The sequence below is a fragment of the Sparus aurata genome, chromosome 18, assembly GCF_900880675.1.
Source record: "Sparus aurata chromosome 18, fSpaAur1.1, whole genome shotgun sequence".
Lineage (NCBI taxonomy): Eukaryota > Metazoa > Chordata > Actinopteri > Spariformes > Sparidae > Sparus > Sparus aurata.
In genome coordinates this window covers 67,507-85,912 of record NC_044204.1, presented here as the reverse complement: position 1 = coordinate 85,912, position 18,406 = coordinate 67,507, and the positions used below count along the sequence as shown (strand labels likewise).

Genomic DNA, 18,406 nt, shown 5'->3' with positions numbered 1-18,406 from the left:
ATAAGAAGTACAGTTTGAACTAGGGATGTCCCGATCAGGTTTTTTTTTACCCCAGTCCCAATCCGAGTCTTTTAATATTTAGTAAATTCCGATACCAAGTCCTTATCCGATACTTAGCCTTAACTAATATTTTGGATAATACAGCTGCAATGAGTAAAAAAGTACCTGTGACGCTGCACTGTGACAGCAGACCCCCGTGTACAGCCATCTGAAGTGTGACGCAGTCACGCTTGGTACCTCCTTATCATCCATTGCTTTTTTCATATTCCTTACATTGTCACGTAAACTGACGTGGACGTGTTCGCTTGTCTATTTCACATGCCTTCAGCATCTCCTCGATTGCCTGTTTTACATGCTCTGCTGTATGAGACTCACGAAACTAGTGCTCATACCGGCATGTTGTAACTCGAAAGTGGAATAAATGTAATGTAATGCTGAGATGATGGGGCACACTGGGGATTTAAAAACTCCAGATGACGAAAAAAACCCAGATCCTCTACCACAGAGAAAAGCTGGTTATCCAGAGCGATTAATTTGAATACCTTCTCTGTAATATTTTGTCTTACCAAATGAGTAGTATTAAATGCAGCTCCTTTGTTACCCCTCCGCGCAACTGTCATATTGCAGATGTTACATGTCGCCGCTGGACTGCTTTCACTTTCTAATTTAACTAAATTCCAATTTGCAGACATTTTATCAACAGGTTTGCCAGAGTAACGTTACGTGCACATCTGTGTTCTGCCACAAATTGTGCTCTGACGTAAAAAAAAATAAAATAATCCGGTTCGGGTCCACATTCAAAATTGCCAATCCCTATCAGTAGAAAAAATGCCCATATCGGCCCCGATCCCGATCCTGCAGATCGGCTTGGGACATCCCTAGTTTGAACTGTTTGAATGAGATCACATTGCAAGTGGAAAATGGAATGAAAACAATAGAAACAATGGAATAGGGTATATGACAGTAGGGTATGTGAGTATAAATTCGTATTGTCGGTGGAAATGTCCGTTGTTCAGTGTTAGCATCCAGAGCTAGTGTACCCTTTATAGTCTACAGTGTTATTTAGTGTCCACTGTTAGATAAGCTTTATTAGAAAATGTCAGTGGGCATCACATAGCACAGCCAGCAGTCCTCGCCTCTGTCCTATAACACCTCTAACTTAACTACTTCCTGTTGAAAAAATCAATCTGCAGGTGGCGCTGGCTGTACTTCACGACAACATGGATGCTCTCCTGTCCTGCAGTGATGAGGGGGAAGCAATGACAATCCTGGGCAGGTAGGTGTCCAGACTGGGAAAATAGAGGTCCAGACTGGCAGGTAGAGTTACCGATTTGCCAGGTAAGAGTCCAGACTGGGCAAGTAGAGGTCTAGACTGGGCATGAGGGACTCCAGAGTGGCCAGGTAGAGGTTCAGCCTAGGTGGATAGATTTCAAGACTGGCCAGATAGGAGTCAAGTCCAGACTGGCCAGGTAGAGGTCCAGACTGGGCAGGAGGGACTCCAGAGTGGCCAGGTAGCGGTCTGGCCTGGGCGGGTAGATGTCCAGGCTGGTCAGGTAGATGTCCATACTGGGGAGGTAGAGGTCCAGACTGGGTAGGGAGAGGTCTGGACTGTGCAGGTAGAGGTCTGGACTGGGAAGGTAGAGGTTCAGACTGGGTAGCTAGGAATGGAGTCCACCTAATGAATGTGTGTGCGTGTTTGCGTGTGTTTGTGTGCGTGTGTCAGGTACCTGGATAATGTTGTGAATAAACAGACGGTGGCTCCGCCCATCCCTCACCTCCACGCCCTTCTAACGAGTGGGGATGACCCTCCACCGGAGATCGACATCTTCGACCTCATCAAGTCGTCTTATGAGGTCAGATGACTTATGAGGTCTTATGAGTCTAATTCCTGCAGAGTGTCTCAGTTTAATTCCTAGGTCTGTTGAGGTAATTTCAGTCTCTCCTTCTTCTCTGAGCAGAAGTTTGGCACCTTGCGCTCTGACGTCATCGAGCAGATGAGGTTCAAGCAGAGGTTAAAGGTCATCCAGTCACTGGAGGACACAGCCAAGAGGAGTGTGGTGGGTCATCTTAGGGTAGTCCTGCCTAATGCTAACATGCTAATGTAATGTAACATGAAGCAGTGTTAAAGATGTGTGTGTGTGTGTGTGTGTGTGTGTGCAGGTGAGAGCAATGATGACGGAGTCTGCCTTCAGTATCGAGGAGCTGGAGGAGCTGTACTGTCTCTTTAAGGTCAGAACAAACTGTTCTTAAAAAAGTTCAGATATTTGACAACACATGACCAAATCATGTTTTTGAGACATCAGAAGTTTCATTATATTTGCTACGATCAAATTAGTCCTGATTATAATATTATAATCAGATGAAAATAATCAGGAATCACAGGAGGGCCTTGTATAAAACTGTAAGTGAAGCTGTGTTGAACTTCAACATCAAACTCCACATTTTACTAAAGTTTTGCTACACTGAACTGTGGTTGGCTCTTAAGCAGTCAATTGGACCAAACATTCACTGCAATGTTTACAGTTCACTGCTAACCTGAGTTTGATGTAGGCACATCTGACACTGTGCAGTTTAGGTTGGAGGTCTTAATTTGTGTAGCTGCCGTGTGCTTAGACCTGCTGACAATAAATCAAAAGTTGATGTACTCACAGTTTGACTTCTCTCCGTCTTTGCTTCAGTCCAAACACATGACGAGCTGTTATTGGGGCTCCAGCAGCTCTGCAGCTGAGCGTCATGATCCCAGCCTGCCGTACTTGGAGCAGTACCGCATTGACCCGGTTCAGTTCACCCAGCTGTTCACCGTGCTCGCTCCCTGGGTCTGTGGAGGCCACACTACGACACTGTCAGCCCGCCTCTTTAGACTCCTGGACCAGAACCAGGACGGACTGGTCAATTTCAAAGAGTTCATCACTGGACTCAGTGAGTCCAGATGCAGGAGCTCTGAGTTAAAGGTTCAGTGTGTAGGATTTAAATATAATATTCTGGAGAATGTTTTCATCAGTGTTTAATCGATGTTACCTCAGATTAAGTCCTTTATATCTACAGTCCACCATGTTTCTCACCATGTTTCTGCAGGAGTCCAAAGCAGACTGACTCTGCAGAGGGAAGTTCATGTATTTAGTATTTTTAGTGATCACCCTAGGGGAGGGTGAGACAAGGGGTATTCAGTTGGTTGCGGTCACAGATAGATGTGACTAAGTCTACACACTGGACCTTTAAACTCCCAGATACTCAGACATTTATCTCAGATGTTGGTCAATGTTGGTTTCCCATCAGTTTGTTGTCTTGTGTGTTTACAGGTGGGATGTATCATGGAGACATGACGGAGAAACTTAAACTGCTGTACAAGCTCCACCTCCCACCAGGTAACAGACTGCTGTTTGAATGGGGGAATCCTGCACCAATTCTCTGCCTCCTCCTCTGTGCCAGAGGTGGTGAGAGTTCAAATTTCGCTCCAGCGCTGATACGCCTCTGGAGGTAGTATCAGAGGCACAGCATTGGCGAGCCAAACCAGTGTGAATGGACAAGCCAGTGGCACGGAGCAAGGGTGTGCTGGTGTGACAGTCTGATAAATACACAGGTCCTTCACTCAACTAAATAAAGAGAACAAAGCAATCCAACAAAGCAGTGTTATGGTACCAAACAAAAGTAACATAGTAACTAAAACTGTCTTTGGCAACTTATACGAGGAAAAAATACCGCAGATATACTTGGAGAATTGTCTATCCTACTTGTCTGTCCTCCCGCCTGTCCTCCCATCTCTTCGCCACATTTCTGAAAAACAGCACCTGTCAGCTGCAAAAAACTTTAACTCACCAAGTGTTTTAAAAAAAATAATAATAATAATCACTGCGACGGTGAGCACTACAGACTGAGACTTCAGTGAACTTTCCCCTGGAAGAAAGCCTCCCTACCTGCGAGTGAGGGATTCAAACAACGTCCAACGTTTACTGATGGCGATTATGTAGGTAACTTTGTCACTTTCCAGGATGTTTGGTGGGTCAGGATCTCAATCACAACACATTCTAACAGCACCCATAAGATTATGAACTATCTGTGGGTTTAGATTGACAAGGGGACACCAGGGAAACACCTAGAAAACACACAGATGTCATCATCTTGACGTGTACCGTCACGCCTCTTCAGTAGCCGCAGCGCTGGCTTTTTGTGTGAATTACACAGCGGTCTGTTGCTAAGGCAGAGATGCTTGGCTCTGTGTGAACAACCAATGGCGGAGGATTGGCGAACCGCTGCTGCGGCATCTCTATGTGAAAGGGGCTTGTGTGAAAAGGGCTACTGTGAAACGTACTGACCCAACTGAGCTGCAGTTAAACTTGTAGGAGGCTGCAGTTTGTGTATTCATGTATTCATCTGTTATTTGTTTGTTTGTTTGTGTTGTAGCTCTGTGTCCTGAGGAGGCAGAGTCTGCTCTGGAGGCAACCCACTTCTTCACTCAGGATGTTCCAAGAGGTAATCATTGATAAATACTTTAAACTCCTGACTTACTTTATTTCTACTACTACCTTTGTGAACTATAAACTTGCAAAGATACAAGTTATACCTGCTGACATGTGAGCTCTGTGTTTACAGTTTGTTTTATACTTCAGGGTACAATAACTGGGTTTTCTGTGGATAACATGATAAACAGACTCCGAATCAGCTGATAGTGAAATAAAATAAAGTGACTCCACATAATTAACAGAGAAAATGTCTGTTTTAAAAATTGTCAGCAGCAACTCAGCAGATTTGTGGAAACATCCTGTCCATGTGAAATTTCAGGAATCTGTTTGATTTGCATGATAAAACCTCATTAACAGATTTTTAATGATTTCTTTCTCATTTACATGCACCTGCTCTCTTCTTCTTCTTCTTTTTCTTCTTCTTTTTCTTCTTTGATGTTTCCTTACAGAATCTTCCTTCTTGTCTGATCTGGACATTTCGGGGCAGCAGGAAGTGACATCAGGTTTGTGTCTTTGTGGTTTGAGGGAACCTGCTGTTGCCCTGCACCCTTAAACCTAAGCTGTCAGACATGTTGCTCTGGCTCCGCCCATAGCCAATGATGTCACAGCAGCTGTTTCCCACCTGGACTGTGCTGGAGTAACTGCTCAATCTTTGTACAGTTTGTGTGTGAAACCTCAATCACTCACTGCAGCATCACAGACTGTAACAACTCCCACAGATGACTGGTTCAGAGGCAGGTTGGAGTTCAAAAGTGAGCACCTGGTGGCTTGGACCACACCTTTGGGGCATATGAGTTTAGTGTCTACCACCTGTAACCCCGCCATTCCACCAGATACGTGTCCGCTGCGTTACGGCTCCACCAGGGCAGCAGAGCTGATGGGTTGTTTTTTTTTTAGAATAGAATAGAATAGATGTTTGTTGTCATTGTTTCAGAAACAACAAAACACACTGCTTGTGGAAAGAAACTGTTCTTCAGTCCTTGATCTGATAGATCTATATATCTTCCCAGAGGGCAGGGCGGAGACCAGTAGACAGACAGTAGAAGGAGAAACTGAGCACAACAAGTAGAAGATGAAAATGGCTAGTCGGTTTTCTATAATCCTTTTTCGCTCAGCGTAGTGGCAGCGGAGCATAATATTTGCCCTAGTAACTAGAACTAGTAGCTAGAACTAGTAACTAGGCTCAACATCTTCTGCGGCACGAACACAAGCATGTAGTCTGCCATTGTTGTTGTTGTTATGAGATGTCGCGGGGCTAAGAGGTCGAGGGTTAGAGGTCAAGGGATGGGGCGATGGCGTCATCAATACGTAAAGTATGCGGATGCGCTGTCCACATTAGAACGCAAGGGCAGCGTTTTCGGATTTTTCCACCCCTAGACCAGGTTTCAAATAAGTGCATTTACAGGCACTGCGTTTACAGGATCCATGTGGCCGATCGGCCAAAATGATGCAAAACATGTGCGTTTATACACAAAAGCGTTTCGATATGGATGGCCCTTCAGCTTCCTGAAGAAGTAAAGTCTCTGTTGGGCCTTCCCCACCTGATGAGAGATGTGTGTGGTCCAGGTGAGGTCGGCCGAGATGTGGACCCCAAAGAACTTAAAGCTCTCTATCCTCTCTACCTCCTCCCCGTGTATGTAGAGGGCAGAGAGCTCTGTGCGTTTGGATTTCTGGAAATCCACAATCAGATTTGTTGTGAGAGAGGATGAGTCTCTCAAAATATTTGGTAATTATGGGGGTTAGAGCAACTGGACCATAGTCATTAAGGCAGTTAACTGTACTTTTCTTTGGTACTGGGATGATGGTTGCAGACTTCAGGCAGGTGGGGACTGCAGATTGTAGTAGCAAGAGGTTGAAGATGGTGGTGAAAACCTCTGCTAGCTGGTCTGTGCAGGCCTTGAGAATCCTGCCAGTGACCCCGTCTGGACCAGCTGCTTTCCTCACGTTGACTCTCGGCAGGGCGGATCTGACCTCATATTGGTCCAGTTGAATGGCATTGACCTTCCCTGGTAGTGCCGGATGTGTGTCAGCAGCAATCCGGTGGTCAAAGCGAGAAGAGAAGAGGTTGAGGGAGTCTGACAGTGTGCGGTCTGTGGAGTTGGTGGCTGTGTAGCTGTTCTTGCAGCCGGAGACTTTATCCCCTGCCACATGCTTTTGGAGTTGTTGCTGTTGAAGTGCTCCTCTATGCGCTGCTTGTATCTGTGTTTGGCCTCATTGATGCCTCTCCTCGGGCTTCGTTGTGCTTGCTTGTAGGCTTGCAGGTCCCCAGACTTAAATGCAGAATCCTGTGTCCAGAGCAGGTTCTTCACCTTGCCGTTGAACCACGGTTTCTGGTTGAGGAGCACTTTAACAATTTTTGTCTCTGAAAAAGTCATGGGAAGTTAATGTTTGAAAGGACAGCTGATGTGTAACCTAACTCTAACCCTAACCCCTAACCCAGCAAAAACATCCCAGTCTGTGTCCTCGAAGCAGTCCTGCAGGGCTGAGTTGGCTTCCTCAGTCCATACTTTGACTGTCTTCATAGTTGCTCTTTGTCTACAGCTGAGAGTTTTATATGCTGGGTTCAAAGACAGAGACAGATGATCTGAGAGTCCCAGATGTGGCAGAGGGCTGACTTTACATGCTTTGGAAATGTTGCAGTAGACCTGATCCAGAGTGTTAATTTCTCTTATCGGTAAGTTTACATATTTGTGGAATTTCGGCAGGACAGACTTTAAGTTGGCATGATTAAAGCCCCCTGCCACTATCACAATGCTGTCTGGGTGGGCTGGCTGGTGTTGGCAAATGGAGAGGTGTAGCTTTTCCAAGGCTAACCTGGTGTTAGCTTGCGGTGGTATATAAACAGCTGTGATTGTGACCGATGTAAACTCCCTGGGCAAGTAGAAAGGCCTAGACTGTAACATAATGTATTCTATGTCCAGAGAGCAGTGAGTATCTTTGACAATGGCGTTTGTACACCAGCTGTTGTTCATGTATACAGAATGTCCTCCTCCTCTGCTCTTACCTTAGCGGTCCTTGGGGTGGTCAGTTTATGGGGGTTAGCCTTTTACCCCCTCTTACCCCTCTTCTGCTTCCTGTGCCACCGGCGCCATCTTGGCGGGGAGGTGATGATGAGCTCTACGTCCGGGGGAGAGTGCCGGATCTCCAGGGGTATGAAGTCCCAGTTGTAACTGTCCTTAATGCAGAGGTAATGATAATCTGCTACCGTCAGCAGATCAGCTCTGCTGTCTGGACACGCTGCCATCTTGGAAAGTCCAAGTTTCACTCTAGTCTATGTGTTTACTTCCACCAGGTCCGCTGCACTGCGTATCTGCTCCGTCCCAGCTCCGGCTGTCTGAAGCCCTCCAGAACAGATACGCAGGACTTCTTTTTGTGGTGGATGACGGCGCATGACGCAGCAATTCAGCTGAATTTAGCACAGAAACGACATAATAACATCTGGGTACTTTTCAAAATAAAACACTCTGTGTTGACGCCAGCACAATAATCTAAAAAAAAGAGACAAATACAAGCTCTCCTACTAATCCTTCGGTCGTGATCACTTTGTGTTGTTGTGTTCATAACACATACCTAGAACTGCGGTCGAGTGTGATTATGTTGTTGGGCCTCGCATTACACAATGCCCGGTTAAGGAGTGTTTAACAACAATAAAAGGGGGATTTAGGTTAAATTTGGCTATCAATAATAATGATTATTTGGGATAATTATTAATTATGATAAATAATATGATCCAATTTGCATTAGATCACCTCGGGGCACCACCCTTGAAGAAGGGAAAAGATAGCAATTTTACTAAATCAGTCTCATAAAAATGTACTGAACTGTTTATAACTCTGGTTAATAATTAACTTAATAACTACAACCAAATTTACCATAACAGCTAGTAATGGTTGAAGGATTTTGGAGTTCTGGACAGTGTAGAGGTTGGCAACATTCACTCATGTACAATATTAAATAGACAGCAAGAAGGTTCAGTGTCTTTTATTTAACACAAGATGGAAACACACAATCTAACTAACATGTACTATATACAAGTGTGTGTGTGAGTGTGTGTGTGTGTGTGTGTGTGTGTCTGTCAGAACAAAGAAACAATGGCGTTCAGTGATATCACATGTGGGTGTGATATGCTCTAGCCTCAAGGAATGTGTGTGTCTGTGAGTGTGTGTGTGTGTGTGTGTGTGTGTGTGTGACGTGGTGCAAGGTTATAGAAGATGGTTAGTTGCATGCAGAGACCCTGAGTCTGTGTGAAGCATAATTCGACTAATGTCGAATTAGCCGTCTAGGAAAGCAAACTACCAATAACTTGACTGGAGGTCACAATAACACAAAAACATTGAACAAACACATAAATTGAACACATTACATCAACCAGAGTTTAAAGTCCTGTGCTTAGCCGTGCTATGTTTTGCTATCTAAGCCCAGTTCAACATTACCAGTCTTTGAAGAGAAGGTGCTGGTGGTTGCAGGAGAAAGTTGGGCCTCCAATGTTGAACAAAGCTGTTCTTGCTGTGCAAGGTTTGATGAAAGTCGGCAGAGGAGGAAACTGGTCGCTCCTTTCCTTTGTAAGGATAGCAGCTTGGTGCTAACCTGCTTGGTGTTCCTCAGCTCCTCAGATTGGCAGGACCTCGTGTCGCTGCAGTGAGGAGAAGTTCTTTGGGCCTGCTGCCAATGCAGCTTGCAGCTCTCCACAGCTTGTTGGGCCCAGAAGAAGGGATCTTGAAGGCAGGCAGCCCCGTGGGGGGAGGTGGAGAGGAGCCCTTGAAGATCCGAAGTTGAGGGAGTAGAGGGCGTTGAGTGAGAGAGGGAGAACAATGTATGCTCTTGATTTTTGACTACCTGATCAGCAGGGGGTCTGTCACCCTGACCAATAGTAGCTCAAACCTGAATTCTGCACCTAGGTGTGAAGAATGGGGAATTCTGGGACACTGAGTTCAGTTCAGAGTCCATTTTGAAATCAACAATGAATGACTTCATCGGTGGGTCCCAACAATGTGATTATCGTTGGAACTCCTTACACTGGCATCATGACATTCATGTCTCTTATGTCCAGACATTCGTTAAAAATGTATAACCCTGCAATCAAACTTGCAGGTTAGGGTTTGGTCTGAACATAGTTTAACACTTTTCTTCATTTCAAAGTCAACTTCATGTTTTTAACAAACGCTGTCACCATTGTTTTCAGAGATGTTTAGTGCTTCTTTGACTGCTTTTAACCCTACATTTTAACACAGAAGAGCTGATATCCTTTTTTAACCGCTCGTGTTAGTCTGCCCTGGACGTCATAGCCCCCTACAAAAACAAAAAAAAACAGTAGAGTACTGCAACCCTGGCTAAATAACCACGCTCAAGCAATGAAAAGAGATTGCAGGAGAATTGAAAGGAAATGGAAAAAGACAGGCTTACATGTGTTTTATCAGACCTGGAAAGGTGCCATGACAAATTATCAAAAAGCAGTTAAAGAAACAAGAACTTCATTCTTTTCTCAATTAATTTTAGTTAATCACTCCAACCCCAGAAATGTATTTAAAGTTATAGAATCAGTAACCTCCCCTCCCTCACGCCCTCCATCGATGCCTCTCAAGAAAGGTGTGAGGACTTCTTAACTTATTTAGAAATAGAGTCAATGATATCAGCAAAACATCACCCCCCCAGACGGAATTTTACAGACCAGCAGAGACATCCATAGTTATTTTAGCTGTTTTGAACCGGTTTCACTGCCCTTTTTAACAAAACTCATAACACAAATGAAACCAGCTACTTGCAGCCTTGATTTTATCCCCAACAAGTTTCTTAAAGAGGTTATTGACACTGTTGGACCCAGTATTTTAATGATTATTAACAGCTCCCTCCAAAGTGGCATTTTCCCACACTCTTTTAAACATGCTGTGGTCCAACCTCTTTTAAAGAAACCAAACCTCGACCCTTCTGTTCTTAACAATTTTAGGCCAATCTCCAAAGCTTCCGTTTTTATTCAAGGTTTTAGAGAAAGTGGTTTCTACGCAACTTTTAGCCTTTATGTCTCACAACATCTTTGAGAAGTTCCAGTCAGGTTTTAGAGCTTTACACAGCACAGAAACTGCCCTCCTCAAGTTAACCAACAACCTTCTTTTAGCAGCAGATAGAGGAGACAGCGCAATTTTAATCCTTTTAGATTTAAGTGCAGCATTCGACACTGTTGATCATGCCATTTTATTAGACTGCCTGAAAACCTGGGTTGGCATCAAGTATACTGCTTTTAGTTGGTTTTATTCTTACCTTTAGATAGAACCTTCTCGTTCACCACAGGTAATTATTACTACAACTCCAATTTCCTGTGGTGTACCGCAAGGTTCTATTTTAGGTCCAATTTTATTTTCTATTTATATGCTCCCACTTGGCCAGATTATTAAACACCGTAATGTATCATTCCATTGCTATGCAGACGAGACACAAATATACCTTCCGCTGAGGCCCGGTGACCCTGGAGGCCTAGCTGCTATCTTAGACTGTCTTAAAGATATTAACAGTTGGATGGCCAAACATTTCTTACAGCTTAACAACACCAAAACAGAAATCATATTGTTTACCCCCCTAACAGTATTAGCCATTACCAGCAAGCTCTTGGTCCCCTCTCCGTCAACATAAAACCCACTGCAAGAAACCTAGGTGTACTTTTTGATTCAATTAACTGGTCCAGTCCTGCTTCTTTCAACTACGCTCTGTCAGTAGAATAAAACACATGCTCACACCCCCCGATCTGGAAAAAGTCATTCACGCATTCATCTTTTCCAGACTAGATTACTGCAACTCCCTTCTCTCCGGCATAAATCAAAAATCACTCTCTCGCCTCCAACTGGTACAGAATTCAGCAGCTAGGCTTCTAACAGGTTTTAACAGACGTCAACACATCACTCCAATTTTAGCTTCCCTCCACTGGCTCCCTGTCTGTTTTAGAATTGATTTTAAGATTTTTACTGATCACTTTTAAAGCACGCTCAGGTCTGGCTCCGAGCTATATTACAGATGTTTTAATTCCGTATGAGCCAACCTTAGATCCTCAGGCGGGGCCTTCCTAACCGTTCCAAAGTTGAGACTAAAAACTAAAGGGGACCGTGCCTTTGCCATCAGGGCCCCTCGACTTTTGAATGCCCTGCCTGAGGAGATAAGGCTTGCAGGATCAGTAAATTCTTTTAAATCACTTCTTAAAACTCGTTTTTATAGACTTGCCTTTATGTGATGTGGTCCTTTTTATGTTTATTTTGCTAAAGGCATTCACATTGTGAATGCAGGAATCTAACCCTAACCCATAAAACCCACTGCAAGAAACTTTTTAACCTTTAACCTTTTTCAGAAATTCAGCTTTTTCCCCAAAAAATTTAACATTGAAGTAAATGGGAAAATCTTCAAATCCTCTTTAAAACTCATCAACTTTGGACATCTTCTTGTCCCTCATACTTTAAGCTAGAGATACCATTCCAACTTTAGATTCACAAGACCTTGTACTATTGACCATGTATTCAGTTTTTTAAAAATCTTTTACAGTTTTGAAATAATCACAGTTTTAGTTTTACGTGTTTTTAGCCCATCTACAGAGTTTATAATGGGTGTGTATTGCATGAGCTAGAGTGCTTGACGCACCCTAGAGACGAGAGCAGCTGGAAAAACGGGAGAAAAATTCTCTTTAGCTTGATTTTGATCCCAAATCTTTTACTCCACATAAACAATATATGCACAGAAATGTAGGGAATCTTGTTGGCCTTCAGCTGATAGTCTTATTTCAGATGTAGGACTTACAATTTTGGGTGTGGAAGCCCGAGAGCGACAAGCACTCCAGCAACTCCCCCATAAGCCGCAATGTTAATTTTGACCCTAAATTTCTGGAGGAGAGCAGATGGTACCTGTTCTGTCTCTCGCTCTGGTGCCCTCATTTTTCACTCTACAGAAATAAAAATGACATGACTATGTTCAGCAATTTTCTCCTGTTACTCAACATAGAAATATTTTGGCGATAACCATTACACTTTTTTCAAAAATCACAGGGGTTTGGGAGGCATTTTCCCATTCTTTCTTATGGGGACATTTTCAATTTTGGCTCTGCTCCTGCTCCAGCATGTGTGCAGACATTTTAAGCTCTTTCTGACTTTAACTTTCCACTTTTTCAGCCTTTTTTCACCTTTTTAAACTCTTTCAGCCCTCTTACTCTACAACTTTTCTGCCTTTTCAGATATTTATCTTTCTGCCTTCTTCAACTCCTTAAAACATTCAGCTTTATATTCAGCTAGAGAAACTATTCAGCTATCAAACAGTTCACCCTTTTAAGCTCTTTCAAACCTCTTACTTTTAATTTTTTAAGCCTCTTCAGCTTATTCCATATTCAGCTTTCAGGCCTTTCAACGCTTTCAAATATTCAGCTTCATGTTCAACTTTTTAAGCCTATCCAGCCTATTGCTTTTCAGCCTTTTCAGCTTTTTCAAAATATTTATCTTTCTGCCGTTTCAGCTTCTTCATAGAGTCAGCTTTATGTTCACCTGGAGAAACTGTTCAGATATCAAACTGTTCACATTTTCATTTTTATACTTTTCAGCTTTCAGCCTTTTCAGCTCCTTAAAACATTCAGCTTCATGTTCAGCTTTAAAAATGTTCAGCTTTTTAGGCCTTTTCAGCATATTACTTTTCAGCTTTTCAGCCTATTCAGCTTCTTCAATATTCAGTCTTTCTGCCTTTCAGCTTTAGGAAAATTCAGCTTTTTCTGCAAATTCTTGACCATTCATTCTTATAGTTTTATGCATTTCTGACAAGTGTTTTCCAGTACATTGAGCAGATTTCAAAAATCTCTTCAGCTCTCAGCATTCACACTGTATTTTCACAGGAAATGCAAATGTTTCTAGTAGGGCTGTCAAAGTTAACGCTTTAATAACGCGAGGGTGGCAGAAGAATAAGAAAGGGAATCAGAAGAAGTATGGTTGGCAGTTCGGGAAAAACAAGGTGGACTGAAAAGCGAAAGGAAATGGAGAAAGGACTAATGAACTGCAAATTCACTTTCAAAACACTGCTAGATGGTTCGGTAGATAGGACAAAAGTTATCTGCACGTACTGTCAACATGAAATGAGTTACCATTGAAGTATGTCGAGTCTCAAATATCATTTGCAAGCCAAACGCATGGCAGATGCAGAGAGCCCATCCCCCCCCTGCCAAAAGCAGACATCACCATGTTTTGATCACATTTAGGGTGAGGGGATATTTTTTGAGCCTTTTATTTTCCTGCATGATTTGAAGTGTTGAATAAACATTTTCATAAAGCAAGCATATTTGCCTAACGCTAACCCTTTCTTATGTTGTTAAAAGTATTAAGAACATGAAAAAAAACATTAAGGTACATTTAGAACAGAAAAAGATGTGCCAGAAAAATTGCAATTAATTGGCAATTAATCGCGAGTTAACTATGGACAAAATGCGATTAATCGGGATTTTAAAAATTAATCGTTTGACAGCCCTAGTTTCTAGTTTTTCTTATTACTCTTTCCCAGTCAGAAAGTTTGGCCCTTAACTCCTTCAACATTTTTCAACGGATTCACTCCATTCATACACAGAATATTCATCTCAATTGGGATTCAACCGTGTCTATTTTTCTAATTGATATCATTCATAATTTCAGAGATATTTAACATTTTTATGCCTTTTTTTCCCATTCAAGTAGATGACGGAATCTTCAAAAATCTTCAATTTTCACACCTTATCAAGCATATTCAAAGCTTATCTAGTCATTCATACTTCCACATAGAAACTCCATTCAGCCACTCTGAGATTTTTGCATTGGTATGTATGGGGTTGAATGCTGACAGCCAGAGTGGAGGAGCCAACTGACAGAGTGGGGAGGAGCTGCAAAAAATTCAGAAAATCTTGTCTTCAACTTGCCTACATGTACCAGCTTGTAGGTACACTACTGCTGTTGTTACAGTGGATCTCTGGAGGCAATTGGACAAAAACTTTTGGCTCGGTGGGCGTTTAACTGACAGGAGCACTGACCAACTGCCGCATTGAGTCCCATTGAACTGAGAGGAAAAGTGTCTGAAGGCAGGCAAACACATCCACTTTTCTAAACTGCTCCACAAGACACATTTTTGACCACACACACACACAAAAATTTCACAGAATGCTCAAAAGACTCCCGTAGTTTAAACCATATCACTATTTGAGTGAGAGCCGTTACTGTTTTGCAGAGATAAGCATGATAATGTGGGGTGAGCCTCAGCTAAAATCACTATTACATCAACTCTCACAGTCCGTTACCAGGACCAACCCTAACCTTAACTGGGCCAACACAGAGAGACAGATTTATCAATGAGTCAGTTTAACACACACACACACACACACACACACACACACACACATCCAGTCAGATATGCACGTGTAAGCATGCACACAGGACCACACATTTCCCAACATTTTAACTATATTTAACTATTATTTTTTCATTCATTTAATTCAGGAACTCAATTCAAATATTTTGATTTGATTTGATCTTGATTTTATTTGTCCCATAGGGAGATTTGTCTTCACTGACAATACATTACACATCTCAGACGACAACGGACACTACATACACACCAACAATAAATGACATACATAACAACAATAAATATTTAAATGTTTCCAATTATCGATGTATTGAGATTTATTGAATTTCTCAGTCCGATTCAGACTATTTGATTCATTCTCACTGTAACATCTCTGCATACTCCATCAGCTGCTTTTCAACAGAAATTCAAGCTAGCATTGCAGTTTGTCTCAAAGCTTATATTCTATGTGTAATGCTTCATTCTCACCCAAATATTACAAAGCTTCATTCTCTTCAAACGAAACTTCAAATAAATTAAAGCCACCAATTCAGTTGGCCGTAGTTTTTCACCAGATCCTACTTTATTTCACAGTTTTTAAATATTCTGGACATTTTTCAAAGTTTTCACAGCCAGCAATCCGCATTTGGCTTCAGCTGGTCAACAGGGAGCATTCACAATCGCAAGTTCTTCAGAACTTGCCTTCTCTAGTTGTAAATTGTATTCTTGCTTTGTTCTGTCAAAGCACTTTGTAAACCCTGTTTTTAAAAGTGCTGTACAAATAAAGTTATTATTATTATTATTATTATTATTATTATTATGATCTGATCCATATTTGATGGCGATGATAATGAAGATAGTGATGGTGTAGAAGATGATAGAGATGATTTCCTGTCTGTGTGCAGGTGACGAGGAGAAGGATGGAGGTGGAGACAGTGAGGAGAAGAAAGGTAAATGTCGAGCAGGTGTACAGGAGATCGTTTGGTTTTATTAAACCACTTCAAGGAGCAAACAAAATAACTTTTTCACTTGCTTCAGGATGACTACAATTAAACAATGACATCAGTATCGACACCAACAACAACAATAACAGCAACACCACAAAGAGTGTGTCAGAAATGTATGTTCTGCTCCTCGTCCTCCCCCACACAGCACAACCCCCCACAACAGTCCATATACGTGTGATGGCCTGCAAAGTGTCCATCATTCGATAGTGAGCTCCAAAAACCATGATGGGCCCCCAAAAGCTGTCAATGAACCCCAAACCATGGTTGTGCAGACGCAGATGCAAACAAATGATCAAGCTTGTATCTATGGATCAGAGCGAGTTACTGTTTATCTTCAGTGTGGCTCTGGCCTCTCACCTCTGAACTCTCACCTGTGTGTTGTTTCAGAGGAGAAGGTGAAGGACTACAGGTACTACCTGAGGATGTGGGCCAAAGAGAAAGAACCCAAGTCAGAGACCATCAAGGACCTGCCCAGGATGAACCAGGTGAGGATGAGACATGGTCCAGTTCAGGTCCAGGCTAAGGTTCTGTCTCTGACCTGTCTGTTACTGACCTGTCTGTTGCTTACCTGTCTGTCTCTCTGTAGGAGCAGTTCATTGACCTGTCTGTTTCTGACCTGTCTGTCTCTCTGTAGGAGCAGTTCATTGACCTGTCTATCTCTGACCTGTCTGTCTCTGACCTGTCTGTCTCTTTGTAGGAGCAGTTCATTGACCTGTGCAAGACTCTGTACAACATGTTCAGTGAGGAGCCTCTTGAGCAGCAGCTCTATCACTCCATTGCCACCGTCGCCAGCTTGCTGCTGCGAATTGGAGAGGTTGGTAAAAAGTTTAACAACGGGAGTAAGAAGAGTGATTCTGCTGCAGCTCAGGCCCCGCCCCCTGACCCTCAGAGGGAGGAGTCAGATGAGTCTCAGGTATGTCAGGCGCTCGCTGACGCTCAGCTGGAGCCAGCGGGTCCTCAGACATCTGAGGAGGAAACTAAAGACGACACCTCTGTTTCGTCAAACTCTGTTGTGAGCTCCGGATCGCTGCAGTGTGAAGACATCACCGACGACACTGTGCTGATCGGTGGTGGTGAGCAGAGGCGGGGCAGTGTGCTGGATGTTGATTGGTCAATCACCTTCGAGCAGGTGCTGGCGTCGCTCCTGACGGAGCCACCACTCGTCGACTACTTCGAAAGGAAGAGAGACATCCAGATCAAGATGGCCGCCTGTAAGGCCCAGCGGGCGGTTGAGCGTCAGACAAGCTCCACCTCCGACCATGAACTCTCTCAGCATTCCATCTGACTTACCTCCCCCTGTCCACCTGACTCACTTTCACAGGTCCACCTGACTCACCTCCACCTGTCAACCTGACTGACCTTCAGCTGACGCACCTCCACCTTAACCCCACCTCCACCCAGATCAAAATGTGTGAAAGATGGTTTCTCTGAAGGTTCGATGTATGACCTGCAGGATCAACTGGACTGAGAACAAACAAGCGAGCAAGTTAAGCAGGTAAACAGTTTCTGACTGAACTACGAAGCCACAAAGACCCAACAAGTTGTTTTATTATTTTTACATGTTCCATCAATTTATTCACAAGTTCAAAAAACAAAATTATTTAGATAAAATCAGTGATTTCTGTGTTTGACTGATCATTTTCTTTAAGGAAATGAAAGAATTTGTGAATTCAGAAAACGTCAACATGTTTTATGTCTTCAAGAAAAGACTGAAGCAGACACCTGTGAGCAGGTGACCTGTGAGCAGTTTAAGAAAATGTAAGTTTATGGACTGAGACTGCGGCATTCTCTGTAGAAGATAAAAGTAAACTTGTTTTACAGCTCAGATATATTAACTATATATTAATCATGTGTTACCTGAATAAAGCATTTCACTCGGGTGAGTTCACACCTGAATACTTTTATTTTGATGTCACTGAAGCCTTGTGTGTGCCTGTTTCTGATGACATCACTCCTGTTTACTTCCTGTTGAAACGGTGATGTCAGAGCTCTCTCTGTTGTCTTCACCGTGTTTATTTACCAGTTTATTTACCTGCTTTTATTTTATTTTATTGATCAGTCAGTGATCTGTACTTTGTTGTCTAATAAATACTGAAGAAAAAAAAAACACATTTCATCTTCTGTGGTGCTTATTGATTTATGAATATGAATGAACGTCAAACTTTCTGTTTCAGATGTTTAACTCATACTCTTTAACTAATTATTATATATATTTTTTAAATTAAATTTGATATTATAGATGTATATTCTAACACCATAGATTTTAGATGGTATGGAAATTCAAATCCCATCATTCATCAGCCTTGATTGTTCCATTTATTATTATATTATTTATGTATATTTTACAGGTCTCGTAGTTGTTTTTTTTTACAAAGGAAACAATGAAAACTAAAAATATTTAATCAGGTATTGTTACTACCCCTTCAGGAGGTACAACAAATGAGGTTTAACACAAGACAGTCAAGCAAGTTGTGGCTCAAAAAAAGATACATCTATTAACTGAACAACCACCACACAGAGGGAAAAACCCTGATTCATCAAACAAACTGATGGGCTTCCCAGACCGACCCACTGGGCCATCAGAGCAGGAGACTAACCCTCTACCCTAACACAAAGAAACAG

General features: G+C 42.6%; 1 protein-coding gene across 5 annotated transcripts in view; it reads left to right on the top strand.

The window, feature by feature from the left end:
- The window catches only part of tbc1d9b (TBC1 domain family member 9b), a 35,323-nt gene extending 17,428 nt beyond the window's left edge, over positions 1-17,895 (top strand). For 3 of the 5 annotated variants that reach the window (XM_030395847.1, XM_030395850.1, XM_030395851.1), the window contains 11 exons: positions 1,194-1,276; positions 1,724-1,853; positions 1,959-2,057; positions 2,161-2,229; positions 2,679-2,919; positions 3,300-3,365; positions 4,402-4,470; positions 4,910-4,963; positions 15,683-15,727; positions 16,172-16,269; positions 16,482-17,895. In XM_030395847.1, the coding sequence (XP_030251707.1) occupies positions 1,194-1,276; positions 1,724-1,853; positions 1,959-2,057; positions 2,161-2,229; positions 2,679-2,919; positions 3,300-3,365; positions 4,402-4,470; positions 4,910-4,963; positions 15,683-15,727; positions 16,172-16,269; positions 16,482-17,069 (1,542 nt within the window). In that variant the 3' untranslated portion in view covers positions 17,070-17,895. The remainder of the gene's footprint in view (positions 1-1,193; positions 1,277-1,723; positions 1,854-1,958; positions 2,058-2,160; positions 2,230-2,678; positions 2,920-3,299; positions 3,366-4,401; positions 4,471-4,909; positions 4,964-15,682; positions 15,728-16,171; positions 16,270-16,481) is intronic. The other 2 variants (XM_030395849.1, XM_030395848.1) reach the window with 2 other exon arrangements.
- The last annotated feature ends 511 nt before the right edge of the window (positions 17,896-18,406 follow it).